The sequence below is a fragment of the Panthera onca genome, chromosome C1, assembly GCF_046562875.1.
Source record: "Panthera onca isolate mPanOnc1 chromosome C1, mPanOnc1 haplotype 2, whole genome shotgun sequence".
Classification (NCBI taxonomy): Eukaryota; Metazoa; Chordata; class Mammalia; order Carnivora; family Felidae; genus Panthera; species Panthera onca.
This window is the reverse complement of record NC_138346.1, coordinates 210,036,167-210,064,085: the sequence shown is the minus strand read 5'-3', so window position 1 is coordinate 210,064,085 and position 27,919 is coordinate 210,036,167. Positions and strand designations below refer to the sequence as shown.

General features: G+C 54.4%; 1 protein-coding gene across 5 annotated transcripts; it reads left to right on the top strand.

Moving 5' to 3' along the window:
- Positions 1 to 44: 44 nt before the first annotated feature.
- Positions 45 to 27,086, top strand: FBLIM1 (filamin binding LIM protein 1). 5 transcript variants are annotated; one of them, XM_078452346.2, is made up of 10 exons: positions 45 to 149; positions 2,003 to 2,133; positions 3,679 to 3,800; positions 8,621 to 8,890; positions 14,769 to 14,938; positions 15,444 to 15,558; positions 17,858 to 18,027; positions 21,094 to 21,272; positions 22,055 to 22,172; positions 25,258 to 27,086. In XM_078452346.2, exons 4-10 carry the CDS (start codon positions 8,641 to 8,643, stop codon positions 25,369 to 25,371), a joined length of 1,116 nt encoding a protein of 371 aa, XP_078308472.2. In that variant the 5' UTR covers positions 45 to 149; positions 2,003 to 2,133; positions 3,679 to 3,800; positions 8,621 to 8,640; the 3' UTR covers positions 25,372 to 27,086. The 5 variants fall into 5 exon arrangements, with proteins under 5 accessions (XP_078308472.2, XP_078308470.2, XP_078308475.2 ...); XM_078452344.2 differs by having other exon boundaries at positions 3,644 to 3,800; XM_078452350.2 differs by lacking the exons at positions 45 to 149; positions 2,003 to 2,133; positions 3,679 to 3,800 and adding an exon at positions 4,109 to 4,231.
- The last annotated feature ends 833 nt before the right edge of the window (positions 27,087 to 27,919 follow it).

The following is a 27,919-nucleotide window of genomic DNA, read 5'->3' as shown; positions in this document are numbered from 1 at the left end:
CCAACTTGTGCATTTTGCAGGAATTGCTGAGTCCTGACATCCCAAGGTCTCCGGGCCAGTGAGGGCTGTGGCACAGGAAAACTTGTCCCTGTTCCCGGATCTAGTTCCAGAGCTTATGGACTGTGTGGACCGAGATCTCCGGAGACCAGGCAAGGGTGATGGGAGAATAGCCATTGCTACTTGGTGGTCACTAACTATGGGCCAGGCTCTGGGGGGTGCCCTTTCAGTGCCTCCGTCCCCCCCCCCAACAGGTCTGCAAAGGGAAGCATTCCTGTCCCCATTTGAGGGTATCCAGCGCAGCACCTCTGTTTTTTGTTTTGGTTTAATTTTCTTAATGTGTATTTATTTATTTTTAATTTTTTTTTTAACGTTTATTTCTTTTTCAGACAGAGAGAGACACAGCATGAACGGGGGAGGGGCAGAGAGAGAGAGGGAAACACAGAATCGGAAGCAGGCTCCAGGCTCCGAGCCATCAGCCCAGAGCCCGACGCGGGGCTCGAACCCGCGGACCGCGAGATCGTGACCTGAGCCGAAGTCGGACGCCCAACCGACAGAGCCACCCAGGCGCCCCAATGTTTATTTTTGAGAGAGAGAGAGAGAGTGTGTGTGTGAGCAGGGGAGGGGCAGAGAGAGAGAATCTGAAGCAGGCTCCAGGCTCCGAGCTGTCAGCACAGAGCCTGATGTGGGGCTTGAACTCACGAACCGTGACATCATGACCTGAGCCGAAGTTGGATGCTTTACTGACTGAGCCACCCAGGCACCCCTGTTTTTTTTTTGTTTTGTTTTTTTTTAAGATTTCACTTTTGGGGCATCTGAGTGGCTCAGTCGGTTAAGCATCCGACTTTGGCTCAGGTCACGATCTCACGGTTTGTGAGTTCGAGCCCCACGTGGGGCTTGCTGCTGTTAGCACGGAGCTGGCTTCGGATCCTCTGTTCCCCTCTCTCTTTGCCCTCCCCTGGCTTGCGCGCTCTCTCTCTGTCTCTCTCAAAAATAAAAAAACACTTATTTATGTTTATGATTTATGTGCTAAAAGCACAGGGCCCAACACGGGGCTTGAACTCACGAACCGTGAGATCATGACCTGAACCGAAGTTTGCCGCTTAGCCAACTGAGCTACCAGATGCCCCAAATAAATAAAACTAAAAAATACATTTTATTTTTAAGTAATCTCTGCACCCAGTGTGTAACTCAAACTCATGACCCCACAGGAGTCCTGTGCTCCACGGACTGAGTCAGCCAGGTGCCCCTCCCCTATGTGATAGGTGAGGAAACAAGAGCCTCAGAGAGGGAAGGAGTTTGTCCGAGGTCATAGCCAGCACCAGAATGCTGGGAGTTAAGCTCAAGTCTGACCTCAAAGCCCATGTATTTCCTACTGCCTCCCTGTCCTTGGAGTGTCCTCCTCTGTTCTCACGGCTGGCCCTTCCTCATCTCAGCCCATATGTCACCCACCCCCCAGAGAGGCCTCCCCTACCGCCACCCGTACCCCTTACTCTGTCGCAGCCCCTTGCTCATTCCATCATGGCACATATCACCATTATATTATGGTCACCGTGATACAATGGTAGTTATTACATTAATTTGTGTTACATGTTGATCTCCCCCAACTCTCCGTAAGTTCCGTGGGGACAAGGATTAATTATGTCTGACGTGATTCCCTTGGGCTCCTCTACTCGTTCTTAGCACACAGTAGGTGCCCCACCATGTCTGTTGCATCAAAGCCCTCTTCTGTGGGCAGTGGGTGCCACGTTGCCCTCTGACTGGACAGCAAATGTCCGCACTGCCCTGGGTCTTTCCCCCCAACCTGTCTCCCACGCCCTCCCTGCTACCTGGGGTCTCAGATGCCACAGCCCTAATAAAAGATGGAGCCCCTTTGCTCAATGGCTTGGAAGAGAGCTGGTCCAAGGCTGGCAGGATGGAGATGGGGAGGGAGCAGGGCCTCTCTGAGCCTGCGGACAAAGGGCATGTGTTCCCATCCAATGCACTTCCTGGGTTTCCGTTGCAGGAAGCTTGGCACCTGCCAAGGTGACACTGACACCATCCGGGCTGGTGTGGGTCAGCCTTAACCAGGACACTCCTCTCCACGCGGGAGCAGAGACGGAGGTGGCACGGGTGGCCGGGGGTGCTGGACAGCAGGTAGGTGGTGGCAGCTGGACCTCCACATGTCCCTTCGACCTTCCCCCTTCCCCAGCCAGTCTTCACCCAGAGCAGATGTGCAGAGGTCTGGGCCCCAGATGGAGTTGGTGTGACTTTGGACGAGGCCCCAGCTCAACCCTTCGGTGCCTCATTGTCCCGTGCAGGGGGCGCAGTGAGGTGGCTCAGGGGATATGAAAATGAGGGACGGCGGCCCCATTTTTATCTGTTTTAAATAAGCTTCTGGGTCACAAAACGCTGGAAGAGGGGGTTCTAGGGCCCAAACTGTCTGCAAACCCCTGGATCGCACCTTCCTCTGTAAGGTCCTTCCCATCTCTGGCAGTCAGCAGCCCCCTCCTTCCTCCTGGGGAAGACTGCTCCAAGAAGTGCTGCAGGGAGGGGGAGGGGGGGAATGAGCCCGACCCAGGCCCCAGGCAGCCTGGAGTCTAAGTCCCCTCCGCCCTCAAGCCTCCCCTTCTGCATCTGTGAGGGCCGCGGGTGCACAGGGGCCACAGGACCAGCACAGCCGTGTGTGCATCCAGGGGCACTGGCTGGTTCGGATTTGAACCCAGCTCTGCCACTCGCCCCTCGTGTGGCCTCGCACCTCTCGGAGCCTCAGTTTCCTCAACTGTGAGGCGGAAAGAACCAGCCCTGCCGCACGGGGCCGTCCTGGAGATTCAGTGGAAAGGTCTGTAGGTGGGGCGCCTGCAGATGTCTGCGTCAGTAGCTCCTGCGATGTTGTTATTGCAACGTGGCTGAGACGGTCCTTAAAAGAGGATGACAAAAGTGGGTGAGGGACTTAGAGAGGCTGGGAGGAGGAAGAGGAGGAGAGGTGAGGGATCCAAGTACCCCCCTCACGACCCCCCTGCGCTTGAGCCCCTCCCTCGGGAGCAACACCAGAGCCATCCCGGCCAGCGCGACTGTAACTTGGGCCACAGGGGAAAGCCAGACGCTGCCTGGCCTCTTCCCCCAGATGCCGCTGGGTCCAGCGCTCCTCTGGCCTCAGCTGCTGTGGCTTTAATCAAAAGAACAATCTGCCTCTGAATCAGACCCAGATTCCTTTTCCCAGCAATGTTCCCCGAGGCCTCCAGGGACCCAGGCGGCCCATCCAGGCTCTATCTCCGGTCCCAGGGCCCAGGCTCTGTTTACTCCTCCCCTCTCCAAATTCTATCTACTTGGGCTTGGAGGAGGGGGTGGGGGGAGTGCAGGAGGTGGGAGAGAGTCAGAGACTGGAACCGGAGTGGCAAACCAGGTGACCTGATTGCTGGCTGGGCCCTGCCTAGCCGGCTTCCTGAAGGGGCCTCTGCCCCGGGAGGGGAGGGGGGGGGGTACTGGGACCCAAGGGCTTACAGATCCCCACAAGCAGTGATGACAGCAAACTGAGATGACCTGTTCCCCTGCACATCTGAGACACCCACCCAGGGTCACCCCCTAAAAAAGCCCCAAGCCCAGTATATACTGACCACTGGCTACCCCGGTGCTTCTCACTGTCATTACCATCTTTTATCCTCAGGCTGACCCCAGGCAGCCATCACTCCCATTTTACAGACAAGAGACGGAGGCTCCAGGAGGCGGAGTGACTGCCCAGGGTCACTCGGTTTGTGAATGGCCTTGGAACCCAGGTCCACCTGACTCTTAGGACCCTAGCAGATCTGAGGCCAAACTCCGACGTAAGTACCCCCCACCCCCCTTCCACCCGACCGGGCAGGTGGGGCCGCCAACCCAGGTGACCTAGGGAAGGGGGAGCGGGCAAGGACCCCGGAGGGCGCGCAAAGGCAGGGGAGTGGGCAGCGGGGGAGGCCTCCCACCCCGGGACTGGGCCCTGGAGCCAGGAGGAGGGGTCGAGGGAACAAAGGGCGGGCGGCGGGGGCGGCGCGGGGCGAGGCCGGGCAGGTGGGGGGGCAGGTAGGGGCCGCTTCCGCCGGCGGGAACCCCGGGCCCCCTCCCCCTGAGCTTCACCTTTTATGGTAAGGCGGCCGGGGCGGCGGGGCGGAGGGAGCCGAGGGGCGGGGAGGGCGGAGGGGGCGGGAGGCGCCGCGCCGCTCCCGGCTCTGCTCGCTCGGGCGTCGGACCGGAGCCGCTGGGGGCGCGGGCGACGCAGGTAAGCGGGGCGAGGGGGGATCCTGTCTTTCCGTCCCTGCCCCGGCCGCACACAGGTGACAGCGCGGGCCGCCTCTGGCCGGAGCCCTCCCCCCCCCCCCCCCACGTTCCCCTCCCCCCGGAGTTGGGACCCCAGCCCCGGCGCTCGGGGGCGGGCCGCGGGGGCCAGGGGGCCGCCTCCCGTCCCAGCCCCCGGCCTCTGTCCCCGGAGCCGGGGGAGGACCGGTGTCCCTGCCCGGGAGCAGGGGCGCCAGGGGAAGAGGTGAGCAGGGCGGAAGCTCCCGCACAAAGAGGACAGCGTCCCGCACATGGATCGAATTAAAGTCCCCGGCGGCGCCCCACCGTGACCCGGCCGGTCGCCCAGCTTGGCTGCCTGCGGGAGGGCGCCGGGTTTCCGGAGCTCGGGGGAGCTCCGGGCCCCTTTACCCAGCCCGGGTCAAGCGAGGGGAGAGGAGGGACCCCAGGGCCGCCCCTCTCTGGGCCTCAAATCCCTGGGGGGGGGGGGGTGGCTGGGAAGGGGTGTGCCGTGGAGGCGTCTTGGCGTGGATCCCCCTCCAGCCCATCCCCGAGGACCCCGGGAAGAGCCTGGCCAGCGCCCAGATTCCTGCTCTTAACGACGGAGGCCAAGTCGGGTCCTCCCAGGCCCCCCAAGCCAGCCCAGCGGCTGGGGGCTTCTCATCAGGAGCTTGGATAACCAGCCGGCTCTTGGCACCTACCTAGTACCGAGATCTCCCGCACCTTCTCTCCTTGTGCCCTGTCTGCCAGCCACCTTTCAGGACAGACCTTTTTTAATTCTCACTTGGTGAAAAAACTGAGGCCCAGAGAGGGTCAGTGACCTGCTCAGGGTCACCCAGCAGGAAAGAGGTGGGGCCCGGTGTGAATCCAGCTCCGTGTGCTTCCTTGGCTTCCCTGAGGTAGGAGAGGGGGACGGGAGCCTCTACCCAAGGCCGCGGGGTCCTCAGCGGTGGGGGTGGGCACCCCGTCTCATTGCCACCACCCCCCACCTCCGCAAATCTAATTCTGAACCAAGCATAGATTGCTTGGTCAAAGTATTAAAGAACAAAGCTTACAGGTGGTTCCAGAGTTTTTCGGAGGGGGTTTGAAGGAGTAGGAAGGAAGGGAAGGAGGGGGGCACTACCGGGAGGCTCTCCAGCTCAGGCAGCCTGTCCCCCGCCCTGGGCTGCAGCGTAAAGCCGGGCTGGGTGGCTGGCTGGCTGGATCTCAGCCTCCTTCCTTCCTCTTGACAGGAAATGACTTTCTTTCCCTTTGTTCCCACTTTCTCCGCTTACCCAACTGGATCTCAGATTCGCCCTCTGCGGGAGGAAGGATGGGGGAGGAGGGTCCCCTGGGTGCGGCTGGCCAGTAGCCCCACAGGGAGCTTTCTCACACATACCTCCCCCCCCAGCTCTGGGGTGACCTGGGGGCAGTGGGACCAGAGGGAGGCCTAGGCTCCCTCTCCTAGCAGCCCTGGGCCTGACTGACAGGCTTTTGAAAATCCCAGCTCGACCCCTTCCCCCGGGGGCCCCAAAGAAGTCCCTGCCTGAACCGCAGGGAGGGGTGGGGGTGGGGGGGTAGAGCTGCCCAGCTGTGAACATCTGGCCTCACAACTAGGACGTTTGCCTCGGATGTTTTCCGAGAAACCCACAGATCTGACTTCCCAGAGGAGTGGGCTGGGGCGGAGTGGGGGTCAGAGCAGGGTGGGAGGGAGGCGGAGGGGGCATCCACAGCATTCTGTCTGGGGATGAGCCCAGAATGACTGACCACAGGATAATAGATCTGGACTGGGCCACTCTGGGGTGAGAACAGGCTGAGGATTTGGAGGCCCCCGTACCATCCAGGGAAGGAAAAGTGTGGCATCTCAGGTCCAAGGACACCCTGGGACTCAGGTCACATGGTGCTCATTTAGAATTCTGCATCTGCCGAGACGGCCTAGAAAAATCACTTAACCTCTCGGGGCCTCACATGGCACCACCTGTAAAGTGGGGGCGTAACGGACTGTTTTGCGACTCAGGTGCGTTTTGAGACTCAGAAAGCTTGTACCGCGGTGCCTGGCACACAGCAAGTGCCATTGTTGTTGTTTCTTGGATGTAAATCTCTGAAAACCGCTTACAAAAATAGACTCTTAAACTCATAACAAAGTGTAAAGCCGAAGGATAAAACCATATGGTCGTATATCACTAGGACAGCTCACGTTAAGTCTGTACACTTCCAGAAATCACTTACAGAACAAGAAACAAAAGGACAGTACTTTTCTTTATTTGTTTTTTAAGTTTATTTATTTATTTTGAGAAAATGAGGGAGAGAGAGAATCCCAAGCAGGCTCCACACTGTCAGCGCAGAGCCTGACGTGGGGCTCAGACTCACGGGACCGTGAGATCATGACCTGAGTCGAAACCAAGAGTCATATGCTTAATCGACTGAGCCACCCAGGGGCCCCCAAAGGAAAGTACTTTTGAAGAACTTTTAAAGCTCTCTTCCTACATTGGGTTCCTTATTCAGAACGGATATTTTTATTAATCAGACTGAGCTATATGTTTTAACCAAACGTGTAAACCAATTTCAGAGGAACTGAGGGGCGTGTATTGTGTTTGCTGCTGTCATTTCTTCAGTCACCAAGAGAGACCCAGGTGGCCAGTGGCTTTGAGATACAGAGGGGGCCCTGTGAGTGGCCACTCGGGCTCCAAGTCTGTCATTAGGGTCCCTCGGGGCCCTCAGCCCCACTTCTTGAGATTCACTCTCTGGGTCCCTGCTAACTCTTCTCTCCATGTACCTGTGGGCTGGGCTTTGAGGCCATGTCAGAGTGGCTCAGCCACAGAGTGAGTTAGAAGGGGCGCTTTTCACCCCTGGGAGCCCAGTGAGGAGTCCTCCTGGCTGAACGTGGTCACTTGCCTTCCCCCCACCCGCATGGCCCCCCTCAGCCTTGGCCCTGGAGGTTACTGTTTGCAGGCACAACCTGGGAGATGGAAAACGGGGCCCTTGACATCAGGAATGCCGCTCTGCTCCCAGATTCACGCTCTGATGCCCACTCTGGACTTGGGTCACAAAGATTGCGGGCATAGCTGAAGTCACATGCAGTCACTTGGGGAGTAGGAGCAGACATGGTGACCGTGAGCCAGTATGTCCTGTGATGGGCTGTCATCACCCTGCAGAAGCAGACAGCTGCCCCAGGGAGAGGGTCAGGAATCAGGGGAGGTTTCGTGGAGAGGTGATGTCTGAGCTGAAAAAACTGACATTCACCCTGGGGTAGGGGCAGGGGAGGAAAACCAGGGGGTGGAAACACGCCAAGGCAGGTAAGAGAGAAAGTTGAGAAAAGGTGAATGGTCCAGGGTGGTCAAAAAAGAAGTTGAAGCCAGAGGAATTTGCTAGTAGGAGCCATGGAAGGCTTTTGAGTAACAGGGAGACAGATTTATGCTCTAGGAAGATCAGGGCAGGAGGCAGGAATGGAGACCACTGGGGCTCCCACCCCTGCCTGAACCAGGGCCTGGTTTTGGAGATGGGACAGAGTGAGAGAGTCTGACGATAGAATCAAGACTTGATTGGATACAGAGGTTGACACAGAGAGAAGGATGCGGGCTTGTGGGCTGGGCTGGGCTGGGCGAGGGTGGCAGGGCCGAGTGGCCAAGAGCCTGGGCCCTGCGTCCGAATCCCAGCTCCGCTGCTGTGTGACCCCGAACAAGTGACTATACCTCTCTGAACCTTTGTTTCCTCATCTGTCAGGATAGTCATAGTGCCTCTCCCCCAACAGCTGGGAGGATTTAGAAGTGAGGGGGCAGAAAGTGCTTAGGACAGGGTGGGCAGGGTAGGTCTTGATTGATCAACAGCAGCTCTGATTGTTTTCCTGTCCCCTTCTGCCTCCTGGAACCCGCCCCTGTGCTCTGACAGTTGACGCTGTCTCCCTCCCCCAGCAGAGCTGGCCTGGACCCCCGGAACTTCCTCCCTCCCAGGAGAATTGGATCCCAAGGGAGGGAGGTAACTGGGGTGTGGCCCAGTGGCAGGCCGGGCCCTGGGCTGGGACCGGCACCGGGGGTGGGGAGCCAGAGGGCCGGCAGGAGCCTCGCACTTGAGGAAAATTAATCATTTGTGAGGTGAGCAGGGCAGGGCTGCCCTTTGCTCCCCCAGGTGTGTAGGTTGGCGGGGGAGGGGCGGTCAGGACCGTTGGGTCCCATCCCTGCGGCCAAGTCACCTGGTGGACGCCCACCCTCCCCCAAAGGACGTCCCCAGGCCCTTTGTCTCCGGTGGGGCCGGCCCGGGCCACTGGCACAGTAGAGCGGCTGCTCCTGTCTTGTCAGGAGAAGGGAGGCTCGATACCCTGGGGATGTCTGTCTGTCTAGGTGGAGCACATCCCTGTGCCCTAAGCCCTGCCCAAGCCTGTGCCCTGCTCTGTCCCCAGCACCACCAGGAGCGGAGACGATGGCCTCGAAGCCTGAGAAGAGGGTCGCCTCGTCTGTCTTCATCACGCTGGCACCCCCGCGTCGGGATGAGGCTGTGGCCGAGGAGGTGAGGCGGGCAGCTTGTGAGGCCCGGCCTGGCCGCTCCCGGGAGCCCCCTGCTCCCACCAAGGCACCCGGGGCTGGCTCGGCAGGGAGGCCCAGCCTTTGGACTCCACCTACCAAGGCCACAGCCCCAGGGCCAGCTGTTCCATCTCAGCTCTCCAATGGAGGTAAGAGGGTGAGGGGGCTGGGCAGAAGGTTGGCTCAGAGGCAGCACTGAGGTGGGGAGGAAGGGGCCGACTCTGGCGTTCTTCATTCATTCATTCATCCATTCATTCATCAAGCACCTACTATGTGCCAGGCAGACGCAAACCCACCTGCCTGGGTTTGAATCCTGGCTCTTCTCTGTTCCTCAGTTTCCTAATCTGTAAAGTGGGCGTAATGATAGTACCTTCCTCGGAGGGTTGTTGTGAGGAATGGAGGAAGTGAAACATACGTTGAGGCCAGCGCCTGCCATGGAGAAAGTGTTAAATGTGTTACCTGCTGTGACTTTTCTGGGCCAGGCACTGGGGACAAGTGAAAGAAGACAGGGCTTTCAGCCTACATGAAACTTAAATCTTAGCGGGGGAAACAGATGACAAAATTATATGATGTTGGGGAGACACAAGCGCTGTACAGAAATAAAACATGGTGAAGAGGTGCGGAGTACGACTATTTACAGGGTAGTCAGGATGGCTTCTCCAAGGAGGTGACATTTCAGCTCTGATAAGACCTGAATGACAGGATAGAGCTGGCCCGCAGGAACAGCCAGTGCAAAGGCCCTGAGGCAAGAATGCGTCGGGCGCCTTCGGAGGACCTCAGAGGGGGTTTTATTCTCTCGCGGGCTCTGCCACTCACGTGCTGTGTGGTCTTACGCAAGCTGTTTCTTCGCTTGGTTCCCTGCTCTGGAAAGTGGAAATTTGGTCGTGTATATGACACACCCATCACAGAACGGATCTGTGTCATAAATGGCTTTTCTCTACCTTGTACCTGGCTCTGCTGCCATGGTGACAGAGAGCCTTCCGGTCCTCTCTCCCTGCCACTCCATGGAGTCTCGGCTGTTGGTTGGGTAGAAACAAGGAAGAAGGACAATCCCGGGGCCTGGGGCAGGGGGATGTCTTGACTAATGGGACACCAGGTGGAGTCGGGAGGCAAAGAGACATCAAGGACAACCCTCCGGAGGCCCCCCTGGGACCTGCTGTCCCCGAGCAAGGCTAGGGCAGCCCTGTGCGTCCATCACCACACAAACCACCTAAAGACCAGTAGGACTGCCAACTCCAGGTGGCCAGAAAGGGGCAGGAGAAAGGGCCACGCGTATACACGTGTGGGAATGCACGGACGTTCGTGCAACATGCCTCTTCATACGACCCAACCTTGTGAACCGATCTTTCCTTCCTAACCACACAAGAACTCAGCCTCTTCCAGGTGCTTCCATGTAGAACCAGGACCACGATGACCGGAATTCACACATCAGGGCAGGTGATCCAGTTGAAGAAACTTACGTCCCTTCTGCATAGGAGAGGGAGTCCAGGAAACATAGTTTAGATGCCCAGACGCCAACGTTTCCGGGACATTTTCATGGGTCATCGGATCCTGGGATGGGTGGATTTTGTGGCAACAAAACCAGAGCCTGGGAGGGGTGCTTAGCAGCGGCCGGCCCGCCGTTTTGCTTGCCAAACTGGCAAACGGGCAGAGCTCGGGGAATCTTGGGGCTCGGCCTCACTTGAGTGAGACAGGTTCTAGGCGAGCAGCTTGGTCATGAGTCTGGTCTGAGCACAGAACACAAAGCGGGAACCATCTCTGCTGCAGGCTGTCCCCTGACGCCCCATCCAGTACTTGTCCCCTGGGCAATCCACACACGTCTCTTTGGCCCTTTCATCCTGGCAGCGGTCCCCACTCCCCTCTAGATGTTCGCGTGCACTTAACACGGATGCACCAGCTCACAGTCAGAAGTCAGTTTTTCTCGGCTTCTCTTTAAAAAGCTGCTTCTCCTCTTCCTGCTCGTGGCCACTCGAACAGAATCGCCCGGGGTCCTCTGCACACCCGCCTGGTGGCCTCAAGCCCCTCTCTGTCTTGAATTCCTATCCTGGCTGGGGACAGAAGGCAGGTCCCGGGAGAGGCCTGAGCGTGCCTCTGCCTCTCCGTGATCTGGTTCCTGACTCACTTGAGCTCATCGGGAGCAAGGCTCTCACACTGGAGCAGCCTCGGCTCCATGAGGGGCTTGTTCAAACAGAGCCGGCTGGGCCCCACCCCGGGTGTTTCTGATTCAGCAGGTCTGCGGTGGGGCCAGAGAATTTGCATTTCTTACACATATCCAGGTAATGCTGATGCTTCCGTGGGGGGACCACGCTTGAGAACTGTTGTTTTAGCCCAAAGGCAGTAAGCAGGAGAAGCTTGGGGAGTAGAAGACTGGTTTGCTTGCTTGCTTGCTTGCTTTCTTTCTTTTGAGAGACAGAGAGAGAGAGAGACAGAGAGAGAGAGAGGGAGAGAGGGAGAGCTAGGGAGGAACAGAGAGAGAGAGAATCCCAAGCAGACTCTGCACTGTAAGCACAGAGCCAGATGAGGGGCTCGAACTCACGAACCATGAGACCATGACCTGAGCCGAAATCAAGAGTCAGACACTTAACCGACTGAGCCACCCAGGTGCCTTTGAAAGACTAGTTTTCAAAGTGTGGCCTTTGTGGGGCGCCTGGGAGGCTCAGTCAGTTAAACATCTGACTCTTGGTTTCGGCTCAGGTCAGGATCCCACGGTTTGTGGGTTCGAACCCCGTGTCTGGCTCTGTGCTGAGAGCACGGAGCCTGCTTGGGGTTCTGTCTCTTTCTCCCTCTGTCTCTACCCCTCTGCCACTTGTGCTGTCTCTGTTTCTCTCAAAATAAATAAACTTAGACAAAAAATGAAGTGTGGCCTTTGAACCAGCAGCTTCACCTGGGAACTTTTCAAAAATGTAAATTATCAGGCACTTCCCCCCAAGCCTGCTGAGTCAGAAGCTCTGGGGGTGGGGCTCACCATCTGCCTTTGAGCAAGCCCCCAGATGATTCTGTGGCTTACTCACAGGTCTAGAATAATCTTCCCATCTGTACAGTCCCTCAGTCCTTGGGAGAAAGCAGAAGGGGCTCATTATCTTTCTCGAATGGACAAGAAACCTGAAGCCCAGAGAGGTGCCCCCGTGAATCAGCAGGGAATGGGACAGAGCCCAGGTCTTTAGGGGGCAGGGCCTCAGGCACTTTCCATCTGCTTTCCATGGGTGTGAAGGGAGTCTGACCTTGTGAGGCCTGGCCTGCCTTGTGCCCCAGACATAGGAGGGGGACGGAGGGCAGACGCGGACCAGACTCTGTGCCCTCTCTCCCTAGGGCACTAAGAATAGTGCTCTCCCTGCACATGGCAGCCAACAGAGGATTTTCAGGGCCTGACCCCCAGTCGCCTCCTCCAGGGAAGCTGGGCAGTGCCTCGACAGGACAGCATGGAGGGGTGGAGGTCACCCCCACAGTATAGTGAGCATTCCTGGACAGAGCAGAGCCTGGGGCTGAGGCAGGAACTGGGTGAGACCCAGCCCTCCTCCTCCTCCCTGTGCAAAGCCCTGGGATCCAGGCCCCCCCCCCCCATGTCCCCCACCGCGTGGGCCTCAGCCTTCCCTGCAGGCGTTAAGCTGTGCTAACCTTGAACATGACTTCATGCCGGGGTGCTTTTCTTGGGTATGTACTAGCGTTTGCTATTGGGTTCTTTTTTTTTTTTTTAATGAAATTTTCGAACATACACAGAATAGAGCAGCTAGAGGAATCCTGCTTATCCTGGATCCACTACCAACAGTTGATAAGATTTTGCCACATTTGTATCCTCTATTCCATTTCTGTGTTCTTTTACTTTTCTTTTGTGATTTATTTTTTTATTATTTTTCTAAATGTTATTTCAATCCAAGTTAGTTAACATATAGCGTAACAATGGTTTCAGGAGTAGAATTTAGTGATTCGTCACTTACAACACCCAGTGCTCATCCCAGTAAGTCCCCCCCTTTAATGCCCATCCCCCATTTAGCCCATTCCCCCCACAACCCACCTCCCCTCCGGCAACCCTCAGTTTGTTCTCTGTATTTGTCTCCCGTGGTTTGGAGCACCTGGGTGGCTCAGTCGGTTGAGCATCTGACTTAAGCTCAGGTCACAATCTTGTAGTTTGTGAGTTCAAGCCCCACATCGGCCTCGCTGATGTCAGCACAGAGCTCACTTCGGATCCTCTGTCCCCCTCTCTCTCTGCACCTCCCCCACTTGTGCTCTCTCTCAAAAGTAAATACACATTAAAAAATTTTAGGAAAAAGGAAGGGTCTCTTATGATTTGCCTCCCTCTGTGTTTTTATCTTATTTTTCCTTCCCTTCCCCTACGTTCATCTGTTGTGTTTCTTAAATGCCGCATGAGTGAAATCATATGGTATTTGTCTTTCTCTGACTCACTTTTATCGTTTAGCATGACACATTCTAGTTCCATCCACGTTGTTGCAAATGGCAAGATTTCATTCTTTTTCATCCCCAAGTAATATTCCGGGGTGTGTGTGTGTGTGTGTGTGTGTGTGTGTACATACCACATCTTCTTTCTCCGTTCATCCATCGATGGATATTTGGACTCCTTCCATAATTTGGCTAGTGTTGATAACTTTTGTGAAGTAATTTAAAGGAAACCCCAGGAACTGGGTCATTTCAGCACCGCATTCTTCAGGGTGCACGTCCAAAGATGGCCATTATCTAATACTCTCTCCATTCTTAATTTTCCCTGACATGCCATAAAAATACCTTTCAAGTGTTGGACTATAGCAGAATGAAAGGTTTGCTATCTTTTTTTGTACACTGTATACTGTGTATTTGTGTTGTATCTTGCGTATATTTCTTGCATATTCAGTAGAATAGTTCACTCTTCCTTATCTACAAAATGAGAATTCATGAGATGATTTATCTTTTGAATCAAGATCCAAAAAAGGTCTGTGTCAGCACTGGCCAATGAAAATATAAAGCAGATCACCAATGCAGGCCTCATATTTTGAAATGTTCTACGGGGCACCTGGGTGGCTCAGTCGGTTGAGCATCTGACTTAGGCTCAGATTGTGATCTCGTTGCTCGTGAGTTCGAGCCTCGCGTCGCGCTCTGTGCTGACAGCTCGGATCCTGGAGCCTGCTTCGGATTCTGTGTCTCCCTCTCTGTCTCTGACCCTCCCCTTCTTGCACTCTCTCTCTTTCTCTCTCTAAAAATAAGTAGACATGGGGCGCCTGGGTGGCTCAGTAGGTTAAGTGTCCGACTTCGGCTCAGGTCATGATCTCGCGGTCCGTGAGTTCGAGCCCCGCGTCGGGCTCTGTGCTGACCGCTCAGAGCCTGGAGCCTGTTTCGGATTCTGTGTCTCCCTCTCTTTGACCCTCCCCCGTTCATGCTCTGTCTCTCTCTGTCTCAAAAATAAATAAACGTGAAAAAAAAATTAAAAAAAAAATAAGTAGACATTAAAAATATTAAAAAATAAAATAATGTTCTAGTATCCACATGGAAAAAAAGTAAAAAGGAATAAGGGATGCTAATTTTTTATACATTTTTAAAATGTTTTTATTTACTTTTGAGAGAGAGAGCGAGTGGGAAAGGGGCAGAGAGAGAGGGAGACACAGAATCCAAAGCAGGCTCCAGGCTCCGAGCTGTCAACACAAAGCCCGACGTGGGGACTGAACCCACGAACTGTGAGATCACGAGCTGAGCTGAAGTCGGACGCTTAACCGACGGAGCCACCCCGGCACCCCTGTTCTGGAGGGTTCTGACAGGTGCTGTTTTTGGAGGCTGCGCCATTTTACCTGCCCCCCTCACTTAACCCTCACAACAGCCCGCAAAGATTGATAGCCATTTTTCAACTAAGCAAACAGATCCAGAGAGATTGAGTCTCTTGCCTAAGGACCCACGGCAGAGCCAGAGGCAGAACCCAGGTCTCGGTGACCCTGGACCTGAGCTCTTAGCCCCCCACGCTGCATGGCCTTCTGGGAAAGTGGACACCTCTCCTGTCCACCTGCAGAGAGAGACTCCCTCCAAGCCTCTCTCCCCTTTTGGTTGCAGGGTGTTCTCCCCCTCCTCCTACCCTGGATGGCGAGGACGCACTCCCGGACCTGGACCTCCTCCCACCTCCGCCGCCGTCCCCTGATGAGGAGCCCCCTGCCCCGACGGGGGCCTCCCTCATTTCGGACTTAGAGCAGCTGCACCTGCCCCCACCCCCGCCCCCACCACAGGTACTGCCGACCCCCCAGACAGAGCCCCAGGGGCCGAGGGAGGGCGAGGGCTAGTCTGCGCCTTTCAGGGACTTAAGCCTGGAGGTTGCTCCTGCTTGAGGGCCGTCCCTCTTCGAAGCTTTCAAGCTGCTAAAAATTGGTCATGTTTTTCAAGGTCCCTGGAGAAGGGGCTCCCCACCCTCTTTCCCCTCGAGTACCCCTTTCAGCTCTGAGAAGATATTTTTAATCCTCTGTCCTTCACAGAGGCCGTTGTAGAAATGGGAGGGATTCCAGGCCAAGGAAAAACGATTCCAGGCGATTCCTCAGAAGGAAGTAGTTTTGGGCCCCGGTGGTGCCTTCCTACTGAGTGACGTTAGGTCGCTTGCTTCTCTGCGCCTTGGTTCCCTCCTCTGAGCAGTGGGGCTAATTGTGCCCAGTGCCACCAGAGGAGGAGCAGAGCTGAGAGGCCCGTGTGCGGTCCCCACTGGATGTCACCTCTCCTGCCCTCCCTTCCATGTCCCCACAGTCCCTGGAAGAGAGGCCTCCACTCCAGCCTCGGCCCAGTCCCCCCAGGCCCTCGGAAGAGCTGCCGCCTCCCCCAGAAGAGCCTGTTGGCTTCCACGAGAGAGAGGCATCCACAGGTACAGGCTCAGGCGTGGAAGGCTTCTGGGTGGCCCCCGGGGGCCCTCACTGCGCAAGCATGAGCTTCCAGGTGGGAAAGTGGGAGAGCAGCGGCCACAGCATCTGTCTCCACTCACGGACGGTTCAGTGATGGGCCTTAGAACTGTACATTGATTTTATTTGTACTGCCTTAACCTTTTTCCTTTATAACTGAAATCCATTTAAATATTGATCAGCAAGGGGCACCTGAGTGGTTCAGTCGGTGAAGCGTCTGACTCTTGGTTTTGGCTCAGGTCACGATCTCACGGTTCCTGAGTTCAAGGCCTGCCGTCGGGCTCCGTGCTGACAGTGTGGAGCCTGCTTGGGATTCTCTCTCCCTCTCTCTCTGCTGCTCCTCTGCTCACTCACTCTTCCTCTCTCTCTCTCTCTCTCTCTCTCTCTCTCTCTCTCTCAAAATAAAAAAATAAACTTTAAAATAAATAAATAAATAGGGGCAGCTGGGTGGTGCAGTCGACTGAGTGTCTGACTTCGGCTCGGGTCATGATCTCACGGTTTGTGGGTTTGAGCCCCGGGTCGGGCTCTCTGCTGGCCGCGTGGAGCCTGCTTCAGATCCTCTGTCCCCTTGTCTCTCTGCCCCTCCCCCGCACATGCTCGCTCTCTCTCTCTCAAAAATAAACATTTAAAAATAAATAAGCAAATAAATAAATATTGCGCTGCAAAATGTGCTGTGATAGCAGAATGGCTTGAATTTTTTCACCGTTTAGTTTTTTGAACACACGATGTTCTCACGTAGGCAAAACAAGAAGCGTGAAAAGGTACACCGTGAAAAGCCTCCCCTTTGCCCCCATCCCTGTATCACCCAGTTTCCTGCCGGATCGACAGCCTCTGTTGTTAATGTGTCGCATATCCTCCCCGAGATAGGTTATGCATACGCAAGCAAATACAAGTACGTGTCCCCCCCCCCCAACCCTGCCCGTTTTTTCACAAATAGCAGCAAACTCTGGGCTGCTCTGCTCTTGGCTTTCTTTCCTTCCAGCATCTTAGAGCTCGTTCCACATCAGAACAGAAAGTGGGTCCTTTTTCACAGGTGCATAGTATTCTTCCCCAGGGCCCTGCCATATGCATTTGACCAGTCGCCTGCGGATGGGCACTTAGGTGGTTTCTTGCTGTGACAAATAAGGCTGAGACGAATTTCCCTGCACGTAGGTCATTTTGCCTGTGTGTAGGGTTGTGAGAGAATTTCTGGGAGAGGAGATACTGTGGGCAAAGGGTAGGTGCATTTGTAACTTTGGTCTTTTTGCTAAATTGTCCTTCGCGGTCCTCCCCATCTGCTACCCAGTGAGGGTGTGACTGCCCGCAGCCTCCTTGGCCCCGTGTGTTACCCATTTAATTAGCAGCTATTAAGTGCTTACCATGCACCAAAAGCCTTCTCTACCCCGAGGTTATGAAATAATTCTCTGGTTTCTTCTAGTCCTGTGGTTTCATTTTTCACACTTAGACCTCTGATACGTTTGGAATTGTCTGGGTGTAAATGTATCACAGTGGACCCTCCTTTAAATTTTTGCAGATGGCAACCCGTTTGTCCTGACAGTGTTCCTCTTTTTTTAATGTTTATTTATTTTTAGAGAGAGAGAGAGGAGGAGGATGGGCAGGGAGAGAGAGGGAGAGAATCCCAAGCAGGCTCCGTGCTGTCAGTGCAGAGCCTTTTGCAGGGCTCGAACTCACAAACCGCGAGATCATGACCTGAGCGGAAATCAAGAGCCAGACACGTAACTGACTGAGCCACCCATGCGCCCCTTGATGCTGTGTTCTTTGATTTAGGCTTTCTTTCTTTCTTTCCTTTTTTTTTTTTTTTTTTTTTTTGATGTTTATTTATTTTTGAGAGAGAGACAGAGCGCAAGCAGGGGAGGGGCAGTGCGAGAGGGAGACCCAGAATCCGAAGCAGGCTCCAGGCTCTGAGCTGTCAGCACAGAGTCTGATGCGGGGCTCAAACTCATGAACCCTGAGATCACGACCTGAGCCGAAGTCAGACGCTTCACCGACTGAGCCACCCAGGTGCCCCTTTAAGATTTTATTTTTAAGTAATCTCTACACCCAGTGTGGGGCTCAGACCCACGACCCCAAGATCAAGAGTCGCGCGCTCCACCGATGGAGCCAGCCAGGCGGCCCTGATTTAGGCGTTCAGAGGCTGGTCACATTCCTTCTTACTGCTCCTCCTGAAATGAGGCCACACTCACGACCCCCAGGGCCTTGTTCCGGGGGGCGCCTGGGTGCAGTACTCCGGGACCGGGGGGCTTACAACCTGTGTCTCTACCCCAGACGTCTGTGCCTTCTGCCACAAGACCGTGTCCCCCCGAGAGCTGGCCGTGGAAGCCATGAAGAGGCAATATCACGCCCGGTGCTTTACGTGCCGCACCTGTCGCCGCCAGTTGGCCGGGCAGAGCTTCTACCAGAAGGACGGGCGGCCCCTCTGTGAATCCTGCTACCAGGTAACCACCCCCTGCGGCTAGGCCTCCAGGTACCAGGCGCTGTGCTGGGCACTTGGAAGGCGTCCCATTATTTCATTCCCCACAATCATCCTGGGAGGCAGGCACCACTGACCCACTTCACAGATGAGGAAGCTGAGGCTCAGAGAGAGGAAGGAGCTCAGCCAAGGTGTATTAGTTTCCTGTGGCCGCTCTAACAAATTACGGCAACCGTTGTTTGATGGCTTCAAACGACACTCATTTGTTCTCTTACGGTTCTGGAGGTCGTAAGGCCAAAGGCACGTCCGCACTCCCTCCAGAGGCTCTAGGGGAGAATCTGTTTCCTTACCTCTTCCCGCTTCTTCAGCTGCATCCCTTGCAGACTCTGATTTCTTTGCCCACTTTCAGAGCCAGCAGGGTGGCATCTCGCTTCAGCGTCCTGGTTCCTTCTTCTGCATCACATCTCCCTCTGCGTCCCCCTTACAGGGACCCTTGGGATGGCATTTAGGGCCCACCCAGGGTAATCCCCCCATGTCAGGACCATGAACTCAATCACATCTGCCATCTCCTTTGCCCCTGAAAGTAGTCACAGGTTCCAGGGATTAGGACCTGTATGTCTTGGGGACATTGACCCAGCCTGCCACACAAGGTCGCCGTCCAGAAGGCGGTGGAGCCGGGATTCTCCCCCAGACCCATCTGGTTCTGGAGCCTGTCCGTGGTCTTCTATCTCACCTGAAGCCACAGGCTCCAGTGCACAGCCTGATGGGAATCTGTGTCACTTCTGGGTACCAAATGCGGTCTGGGAGAGCCGGTTTGGATGCCACGAAGTTAGAGTTGCTAACTGGCTGGTGTGTGGCATAAAGACCACTCACAGACACGTCACCTGGGTGTATGCGGGCCTCACCTTGTTCTTGCGGGTGGGTAGCACCTGGCGATCTGCACTTTTAACAATCTCCCCGGTGATTCTGGTACACGTCACAGTTTGAAAACTACTGGTTCAAGGAGGTAGACTATTTGGAGCTGGAATAATCTAGAAAAACCCGAATGATCTGATGATAGTCTCAGCCAGTCTCCGTCTTACCACAGCCAGCAAGGCACACGGTGGGAGCAGCAAGGAGTCAGGCCATCCCCACCCCTTCCCTCTGACCCCCATCACCGTGACAGTGGAGGACAGTCTTGTCCTCTTCTCTCACCTTGCAGCCAGGCAGAGGTGAGTCACTGAGGGGAAGCTGGGGCCAGGGTGGGCTGACAGCTGGAAGCGGCAGGAGGAAGACTCGGGCAGTGTTCTAGGGAGGGGAGGGAGGCCCCCAGGACACGGAGAGGGGACAATGCTGTCCCCACCAAATATGAGCAGGTTATAGGCAGCTTAGGCAAACATACCTATCTGTCCAGATGAGCTCAAGTTAAATAAACACAGGAGCACAGCCAGGAACAGAAGAGACCTGCCTAGAAGAGGAAGGAGGACAGGCTGGAGGATCTTTGCTCAGTAACCTCTCTCTCTCTCTCTCTCTCTCTCTCTCTCTCTCTCCCCCTCCCCCTCCCTTCCCCACCCCCCTTAATCCTCATTCCAGAAGGGATTTGAGGCAGCTTGTAAGAATGCACAAATACCCATCCCTATAGTAATGTTGTACACGTAAACATTTGTTAAGAGAGTAGACCTCACATTAAGTGTTCTTACCACAATAAAACGTAAAAGATAAATAAAGAAATCAGAGGGGCACCTGGGTGGCTCAGTCCTTTAAGCATCTGACTCTTGATTTAGGCTCAAGTCATGATCTCACCGTTCGTGGGATTCAGCCCAGGGCCAGGCTCCGCAGCCTACTTGGGATTCTCTCTCTCCCTTTCTCTCTCTGCCCTCCCCTACTCATGCTCTCTCTCTCTTTCTCTCAAAATAAATAAGTAAACTTTAAAAATAAATCGTGGGCACCTGGGTGGCTCAGTCGGTTAAGTGTCCGACTTCAGCTCTCAGGTCACGATCTCACAGTTCATGAGTTCAAGCCCGAGCCTTCTTTGATCCTCTGTCTCCCTCTCTCTGCCCCTCCCCACTCACACTCATGAGCTGTCTCTATCTCTCAAAAATAAACATTAAATCAAAATGTATGTATATATTATACATTTTATATATTATATTATTTATATATTTATATGTTATATGTTTATATATTAGAAATATAAATATATTTATATTTTAATTTATATTAATATTTAACTTAATAAATATATTATAAATATAAATATGTTATATTTATATATTATATATTTATATGTTTATATATTTATATATTTATTTATATTAGATTTATTTAAATTGATTTATTTAAATTTACTTATTTAAATTTATTTAATTTAAAATTTAAATTATAGTTAATTTAATAAATATATATTATAAATATAAATATATTCTATATAAAATATATAATATAGATATAATATATAAATATATATTATATTGCATATAATATATAATATATATTATACATACATATATAAATATATTACATATAATATATATAATATTTTATTTATATATATATATATATATATATATATATATATATATATATATCTCGAAGAGAGGAAAATCAAAGTAGAAAGTGAGATGAGACCAGAGGGAAAGTTAGTACCCCAAATATATGAATAAAAGACCCCTATAGTCATTCCTAAAGGTGGAGTATGGAATCTGACTCTGAGCTTTCAAGTGGCCTGATGGAGAAGGTTAAGAGTTTCAAGGTCTATTGTCTACAAGGTCAAAAGCATATCAGCTCTTCCAGGAGCTCCTCTTCCTGACTCTGAGGTTTAAGAGAGATTTCTCCCATGGGCCCTAGTGGACACGGGCCCTAAGCATGTCTTAGTAACAAAAAATGCGGTAATAGCTTCTTGGCAGGATTCCTCACTGTGGGCCAAGGATACCTTGCCGAGCTCGACTCCTTTTAAGCAGCGGTAGAGGTTTGGGGGTGATAGTTTCAGGCTGAGCCCGTCTCCTGTACCCCTGCCCTTCTGGGCCCCTGTGGGTAGCCAGCCGGAAACCCCTTCTGGCTCAGAGTGGGCACACCCACGGGATGGCTCTGAGGCAGTGTCCCTCTGTCCCAGGACACTCTGGAGAAGTGTGGCAAGTGTGGCGAGGTGGTCCGGGAACACATCATCAGGGCCCTGGGCCAGGCCTTCCACCCCACCTGCTTCACCTGTGTAACCTGTGCCCGGTGCATCGGCGACGAGAGCTTTGCCCTGGACAACCAGAATGAAGTGTACTGCCTGGACGATTTCTATAGGTACGGGAGGGGACTCCGCGCACCGGGTGGGGCCCCGCCAGAGCAGAGCCGCCGAGCCTGAGCTCTCGGGGCCGGAGCAGAGCTTTCCCGCGGTCTCTGGGCTCCCAGAAACCAGTTGGCCTGTCCCACACACCTGCTTGCAGCTGATGCTCTGGGTACCTGCGCCGGGCCAGCCGCTCAGCGTGGATTAGGCCCTTTTATCCCCAAGCCTGGGGATTAATAGGCAGGCAGGTACTCTGAAGCGTTCTGTTTTTTACAATGTGGAAACTGAGGCAGGCAGCCGACAATTCTCCCAGCTGATAAGTGTGAAGCTACGATTCAAACCCCCAGACCCCAGTAGCTCGCCTTAGAACACGCTCTGCCTGAGGCTCAGCCCCTGTCCTGGAGTTGCTCACTGCACAAGGGCAGCTGTGCCTGTTAAAAAGAAAGGGAAGAGGAAGGGGGAACAAAAACAGTGACCCACAATACAAGATAAATGAAACGGGGTTAAGCCCCAGTGAACACACAGCAGATTTCTCTGCTTTCTCAAATTCAAACATTCCCCCAGTCACTTCCTTGGCTCGAGCTGATTATATACCCTGGGAAGCCGGGTCTAATTACACAGGACTCTCCATCCGCTCCTGCCAGGAAGAAAGAGGCGTTTGTGGTTGTGGCTCCAGGTGCAGTCACATGGCAACACGTCTGAAATAGCTCCGGAGGGCAACTAGAGCCGCCCCGGCTCCCACAGCTAATTTCTGCGGTCCTGGGCTGAGCGCCTCGAGCGTGGGTTCCCTTCCCTCTAGGAAATTCGCCCCTGTGTGCAGCATCTGTGAGAACCCCATCATCCCTCGAGACGGGAAGGATGCCTTCAAAATCGAGTGCATGGGGAGGAACTTCCATGAAAATTGCTACAGGTGCGAGGTGAGTAGGGCAATGAGGAGTCCGGGACGCGCTGTCCGCCCGGCCCCGGAGCCCTGCCGAGAGCCCGCAGGGTGCCGGGCCTGCGCTGGGCACTGGGACACGGTGACCAGTCAGGGTGGGGGCTCTGCTCTCAAATGCTCACAGCTCAGTAGCGAAGGCAAATGAGAATGGAGATCATTGCAAATAGTGTCTAATAATGAAAGCTCCGGGAGACGATAAAAACCAAGGTCATCCTGCTTTTCCTCAAGGAGAATCTCGTGGGAAGGCTGATGGTGGGGTTATTGATCGGATAATCAAGGCTCACTCTCCATCTCGGTCCTGCCTATTTTGTGTGTTTGCTTTGTTTCCTCTTCCTGTGGGCTAACATCCTCTGTGAGGAGGCGGATACGTGCCTGGCCACCGATGATCCAGCTTTAACATCTTCCAACTTAGAAACCTCATCAAGGGAACCGGTGTAGTCCCTAGAAGGGCTCTGATTGGCCCAGCCTGGGTCACATGTCCATTCTGGACCAATCACTGGCCGGGGCTACGATTGCCTACCCCTGGGGCCAGCAAAGCAGAACCATAGGAGACGGGAGTTGCTACAACCCTAGGAAGGGAGGGATGCTGGGCAGACGCACGGCACAGACATCGTCTCCAGGCGAAAGAGCATGTACAAATCAGCTTTGGGACAAAGAAGGCGGTGGCCAAGTCCAACCAGGGTGGTGGAATCAAAGGCGATCTTGTGGAGGAGGCGATGCTTCACCAGAGTCCTGCAGGATGAGCAGGAGTTCGCCAGGCATTCAGAGAGGGGAGGAGAAAGTCCAGAAAAGAGGCACAGGCCTGTAAAACCCCACGGTGGCACAAGCAAGCCTGAAGAATCCGAGCAGGGGAAGTTTTTAGGTTTGTCTGTAGTGGAATGTGCCAAAGGGTGTGGTAGCAATGAGGCCAGAGGAAAGAAAAGGGCCTCCTGTGCCAAAGCTAAGGAGTCTGGACCTCAGGCTACAGGGTGGAGTGAGGCTGAGAGGGGGAGGCTGCTTCAAGGCGGTGCTGTAGCCCCAGCAAGAAATGCCCCCCCCCGAGTTGCACAGGGTCTCCCACTCGGTGGGGTCCCCTGCTTGCTTCCGAGCTCGGCTGTCACCGACTTAAAGTGCTTCCTCTTTAAACAAGGATCTCTGCTTTGCACTTTGCCCCTGGACTCTGCAGTTACGGAGTCAGTCCTGCTGGGGAGGCCCTCAGAGGCCTCCTCTGGCTCTTCCTCTGTCACCCCCATGTTGCTGATGGATCTGGCGTCTCTGGGGATGGGGACAAAGGTAGCTACTTTTATGGGTGCCGTCCGTGGGGTGTCCCAGAGGAAATCTCTGAGTGTCTCAGAGGAGATCTCTTAATCAGCCCGTGAGCAATTCCAAACATTTATTTTATTTTGCACTTATTTATACACATGCATGGAGCCAAGAGGCTGTTTGCACTGCTGGTGACAAGGGGACTTGGAGAGAAGTTGACATATTGCCCATGTTATGTTGCACGTTGGTTATGGCTCAAGGTCCAGCTGATAACACATCTTGAAAGAACAATGATGTCATTCAAGAGCTGTTATCACCACCCTAGCCCTCATTAAGGCCCAGTGGTGATTCACTTTTCCCTGAGCCTGGCTGGTGAGCAAACAGGCCCTCCCTGCGTGCCCTTGGTCAGCTTGGCGAAGGTGGCCATGAGCGTCATCCCCCTGCTGCTAGCAGTCAGCTCAGACTCTGGCAGTTACCTTTCAGGGGAAGGGGAGGGAAATGGGCTTCAAGGTGCCATCTCAGGTGAGGGATGATAAACTGAGGCAGAGAAAAGTGGTTCCAACCCTTGTCCGTCTGACTCGGGCCTAGCCAGCTCTCCACCACCCCTCAGCTCCCTCGCAGACTGTGACTCAGTCATAGTAGGGGTGTTTCCTCACTTGATTCTAAATTAGGAGAGGTCAGGGGCACCTGGCTGGCTCAGTCAGGGGAGTATGTGACTATTGATCTTGGGGTCTTGAGTTCGAGCCCCACGGTGGGTATAGAGATTACATACATACATACATGAGAGGTCACATGTGGCCCTTGGGGACCTTAGGTTGGACACTTGGTACTCTCGGAATACCAAACAAGTGGCCATTAGAAATAGCACAGATCCTTGGCATTAAATTGCCTGCAGTCCCCTGTGGGACTTGAGGTGCAGTTTCAGGGAAGAGACACATGAGGGCGCCCTTCTCCCTTGGCTATGCTGGGCCCAGATGGCAGCCGGGACCCAACAGGACCCAAGCTGTCTCTCTGGGGACCAGCCCCTCTGGTCTGATCCATGCGGATTCCAGAGGATGCCAGCCGTGCCCTGAGCCAGGCCCCTGGACATCAACTGTTCCCATTGTCCCTCTCCAGTGTGTGTACAGGTGAGGCCCCGATGAGGTATGAGCTGTGGCAGAATGGTAAGGTGGGCAAAGTTTGGGCCTCGAATCCCCATCCTCCTTGATCCAAAATCCTTTGGTGATTTGAAAAATAAGAAATAGTAAAGTTTGTACCAGTGTTGAAGACGTACAGACAGGGGAGCAAAAAGAGACCACTGAACTCAGCCTGGAAACCTGTCCTGTCCCAGCTCTGGAACCAGCTCTCTGGTCTGGGGCAAGCCCGTCCTTCCCCAGACCCTCAGTTTCCCCATCTGTAAAATGAAGCGACTGGACTAGATTCAGTTACTGCTTCAGCAGATGTTTATTGTATGCATGTGGTATACTAGTCTCTGGACTAGGTGGGACCTAGCGGTAAACGGGGTTACGGCCTCACAGAGCTTATGTTCTCAAAGGGCTGCTGGGCGCTCATTAAGGCCCTTCTAGATCTTTCCATGATCCCTCAGTGTCCGTGATTCTCCGAGTGTCCTCAGGTCTCCCCTCAGCTGACTCTGCCCTCATCACTCACACCTCTGTGTGGCTGAAAGCCCGCATCGAATGTGCCCCTAGGCTTCCCTCACCCTTAGGGAGTACATTCGTTCAGTGAAATTCATCCACAGATGCTGGGGGAGTCCCCGCCCCGTGCGGGCTCCGGGCTGCAGGGCTCAGGCTGGGGTCCATCCACTTGTGCCTCGTCTCCCGCAGGACTGCAGGACCCTCCTGTCTGTGGAGCCCACAGACCAAGGCTGCTACCCGCTGAACAACCGTCTCTTCTGCAAGCCATGCCACGTGGAGCGGAGTGCTGCAGGGTGCTGCTGAGGGCCCCCACTGGGCCCTGGGGCCGTGAGCTGCCCACTAGCCCTGGACTGGGGGCGGGGGGGTGGGGGGGGAGGAACTTTCCCGACTCGGTTTGCCTTTCTGACCCACTTTTGCACACTCTCCTTCTGAGCCATGACAGGGGCCAGCCTGCAGCTCTGCCCACCATGTCCGGGACGTGAGGGGCTGAGCCACCCCAGCCCCACTCCCCTCTCAGCTCAAAGGCTGGTGGCCAGTGCCCCTCAGACTTCCCACTCCTCCTTCTGCCCTCTGGGCTCCGGAAGGCTTCCATACCTTGAACATCATGTCCAGGTTTCCCATCTCCTAGGGTCGTGCCCCTCTCGAGCACTGGCCTTGACCCCCATTTCCATGGGTGAGTTGGGGTGAGTCTTTAGATGACATCCTGTAGCTGTCCAGTAGGGGGCATAAGACCAGCTCTGGCTTGCAGGACTGAGCTGTTTGAGTAGAACTCCAGGGTCCTCCTTTAACAGCCCTTTTTTTTAAATTTTGAGATTTATATGATGAGAAACATTCTTTGGATTTGGAGCGAGGTGGGGATCTTAATAGGAAATGTTTCATAAATGTACAAGAATGTGACCTAGTGGTGGCCACCGTGGACTTCTCACCGGGGGGACATGTCACGCTGACGTGGGCAGCAGACTCAGGCATGAACCTGAACAGCAGGGGCAGGAGGAGAGGGTGCTGTATGCTGACATCCAAGGACGTCAGCAACCCCTCTGCCCTGCCTTCTGGCGCTCCTGCCATGTGTGACAGTGATTCAACAGATATTAAGTGCCAATAGTTTGCTGGGGAACAGGGTACCAGGAACTCTGAGTTTTCCTCCTACAGCCTTGACGGGGGCCGTGCGCACAAACCCCGCCCCCCACATGCACACACTCCTCCAAGGACAGTGCCAGGGTCGTCTGTTCAGCCCCCCTGTTTATGCCCCGCCCCCAAGTCCCACTTGGACCCTCCAACACAGGCTGCCTTATGACCACTGCTTCCTCAAGGCTGTACCTAGAAGATTCTTCTTCCCTTTTAAGGAAAATCACTTTGTTGCTTTGTAACTTTTTTTTTTTTTTAGTGTTTTCATTTTATTTTTGAGAGAGAGAGAGAGACAGAGTGCTAGTGGGGGGAGGGGCAGAGAGAGAAGGAGACACAGAATCCGAAGCAGGCTCCAGGCTCTGAGCTGTCAGCAGAGAGCCCGATGCGGGGCTCAAACTCACGGACGGTGAGATCATGACCTGGGCCGAAGTCGGACACCCAACTGACCGAGACACCCAGGCACTCCTGTTGCTTTGTAACTTCTAAGCCGTTCTGTAGGGCGTGAACAAATGAAACAAAGTACTTGCCTCCCTGGGTCGTCTGGATGCAGCACACGCTCCTCTGCGGATGCCCTGGGCTCCAAGTACGAGGGCGGGGAGCAGGGTTTCTCTGTAGAGCCCCTTAGGGGCCTCAGAGCAGAGCCCAGCTTCTTACTCAAAGCTTGGGGAGTGAGCCCCACACCCGGGGCCCTCCCATACCACCTCCACAATTTTTGTCCTAACCGAGGCTCTCCTCTTCTCTTTTCCTTAAGATTTCCTTTGACTCACACCTTTTTAATTTTACTTATTTCAAACTTTAGTCCTGTGCTATGCAATATATCCCGCAGTCACATGGTGATGTGCTAGTTATGTTTTTTCCTGTTACACGTGAAAATAAACGCATACCTAGTAGAAGTCTGTCTGTGTTCCTACCAAGATCTCACCCAGGTAAACGCTGGCCTTTGGTCATACCTGGAAAAATGTCTGTTGGGCATCTGCTCACTGGGGCATGATCGTTCAGGTGCCCCCAAACTGGGGCTCGGCTCAGCAGATGGAGAAAATCCTGCCCCTTCTCGCGCCCAGCAAGGCTGGCCGCAGGGTGCCCAGAGCGGAGCCTCTGCTGCGGGAGGTCCTCTGGAGCCACCAGATCGTTCCGCAGAGTCAGCGCTCGCCCCGGGGATGTGCTGTCTCCACGAGAGCAGGACCGCCTTCCCTGTGAGCTGGCTGATCCTCTGTCCTCATGCTAACAACCGGGCTTGTGTCGGGAGCACAGCTCCAGAGAGAAGGGTGCATGGTGGGAAGGAGCTCTGGCCTTGGGAGGTGCTCAGACCTGGCCTCTGCTACTAAGGGGTGTGGGCAAGCCAGCCACCCCGAGCCTTGATTTCCCCATTTGTAAAATGAGAACAATGCTGACCTCTATCACAGAGGATCGCTGTGCCAGAAAGAGAGAAATGTTGGGCTGGTGAGGGTTCTCCCCCGGGGCTGGCCAGCAGCGCCTAGCGTTCCTCGAGGGTCCTGTGGATGCCTGTCAATCAGAGGCCTGGTGGGGGGGGGGGGGGGGGTGGAGACAGGAGACAGGCCTGCAGTCCACAAAGCCGGGTTTCTCATCCTTGCTGCAGCCCTGGAGGCCACACGGCGTGGGGGAACTGGAGGGCGTCTCAGTTTGCAGGTGTTGGGTGGCAATGAGGGGTTTGGGGGAGGATTCGGAGCTCTGAGAGTTTGCCCCCACGTGTGCCGTCAGGAAGCAG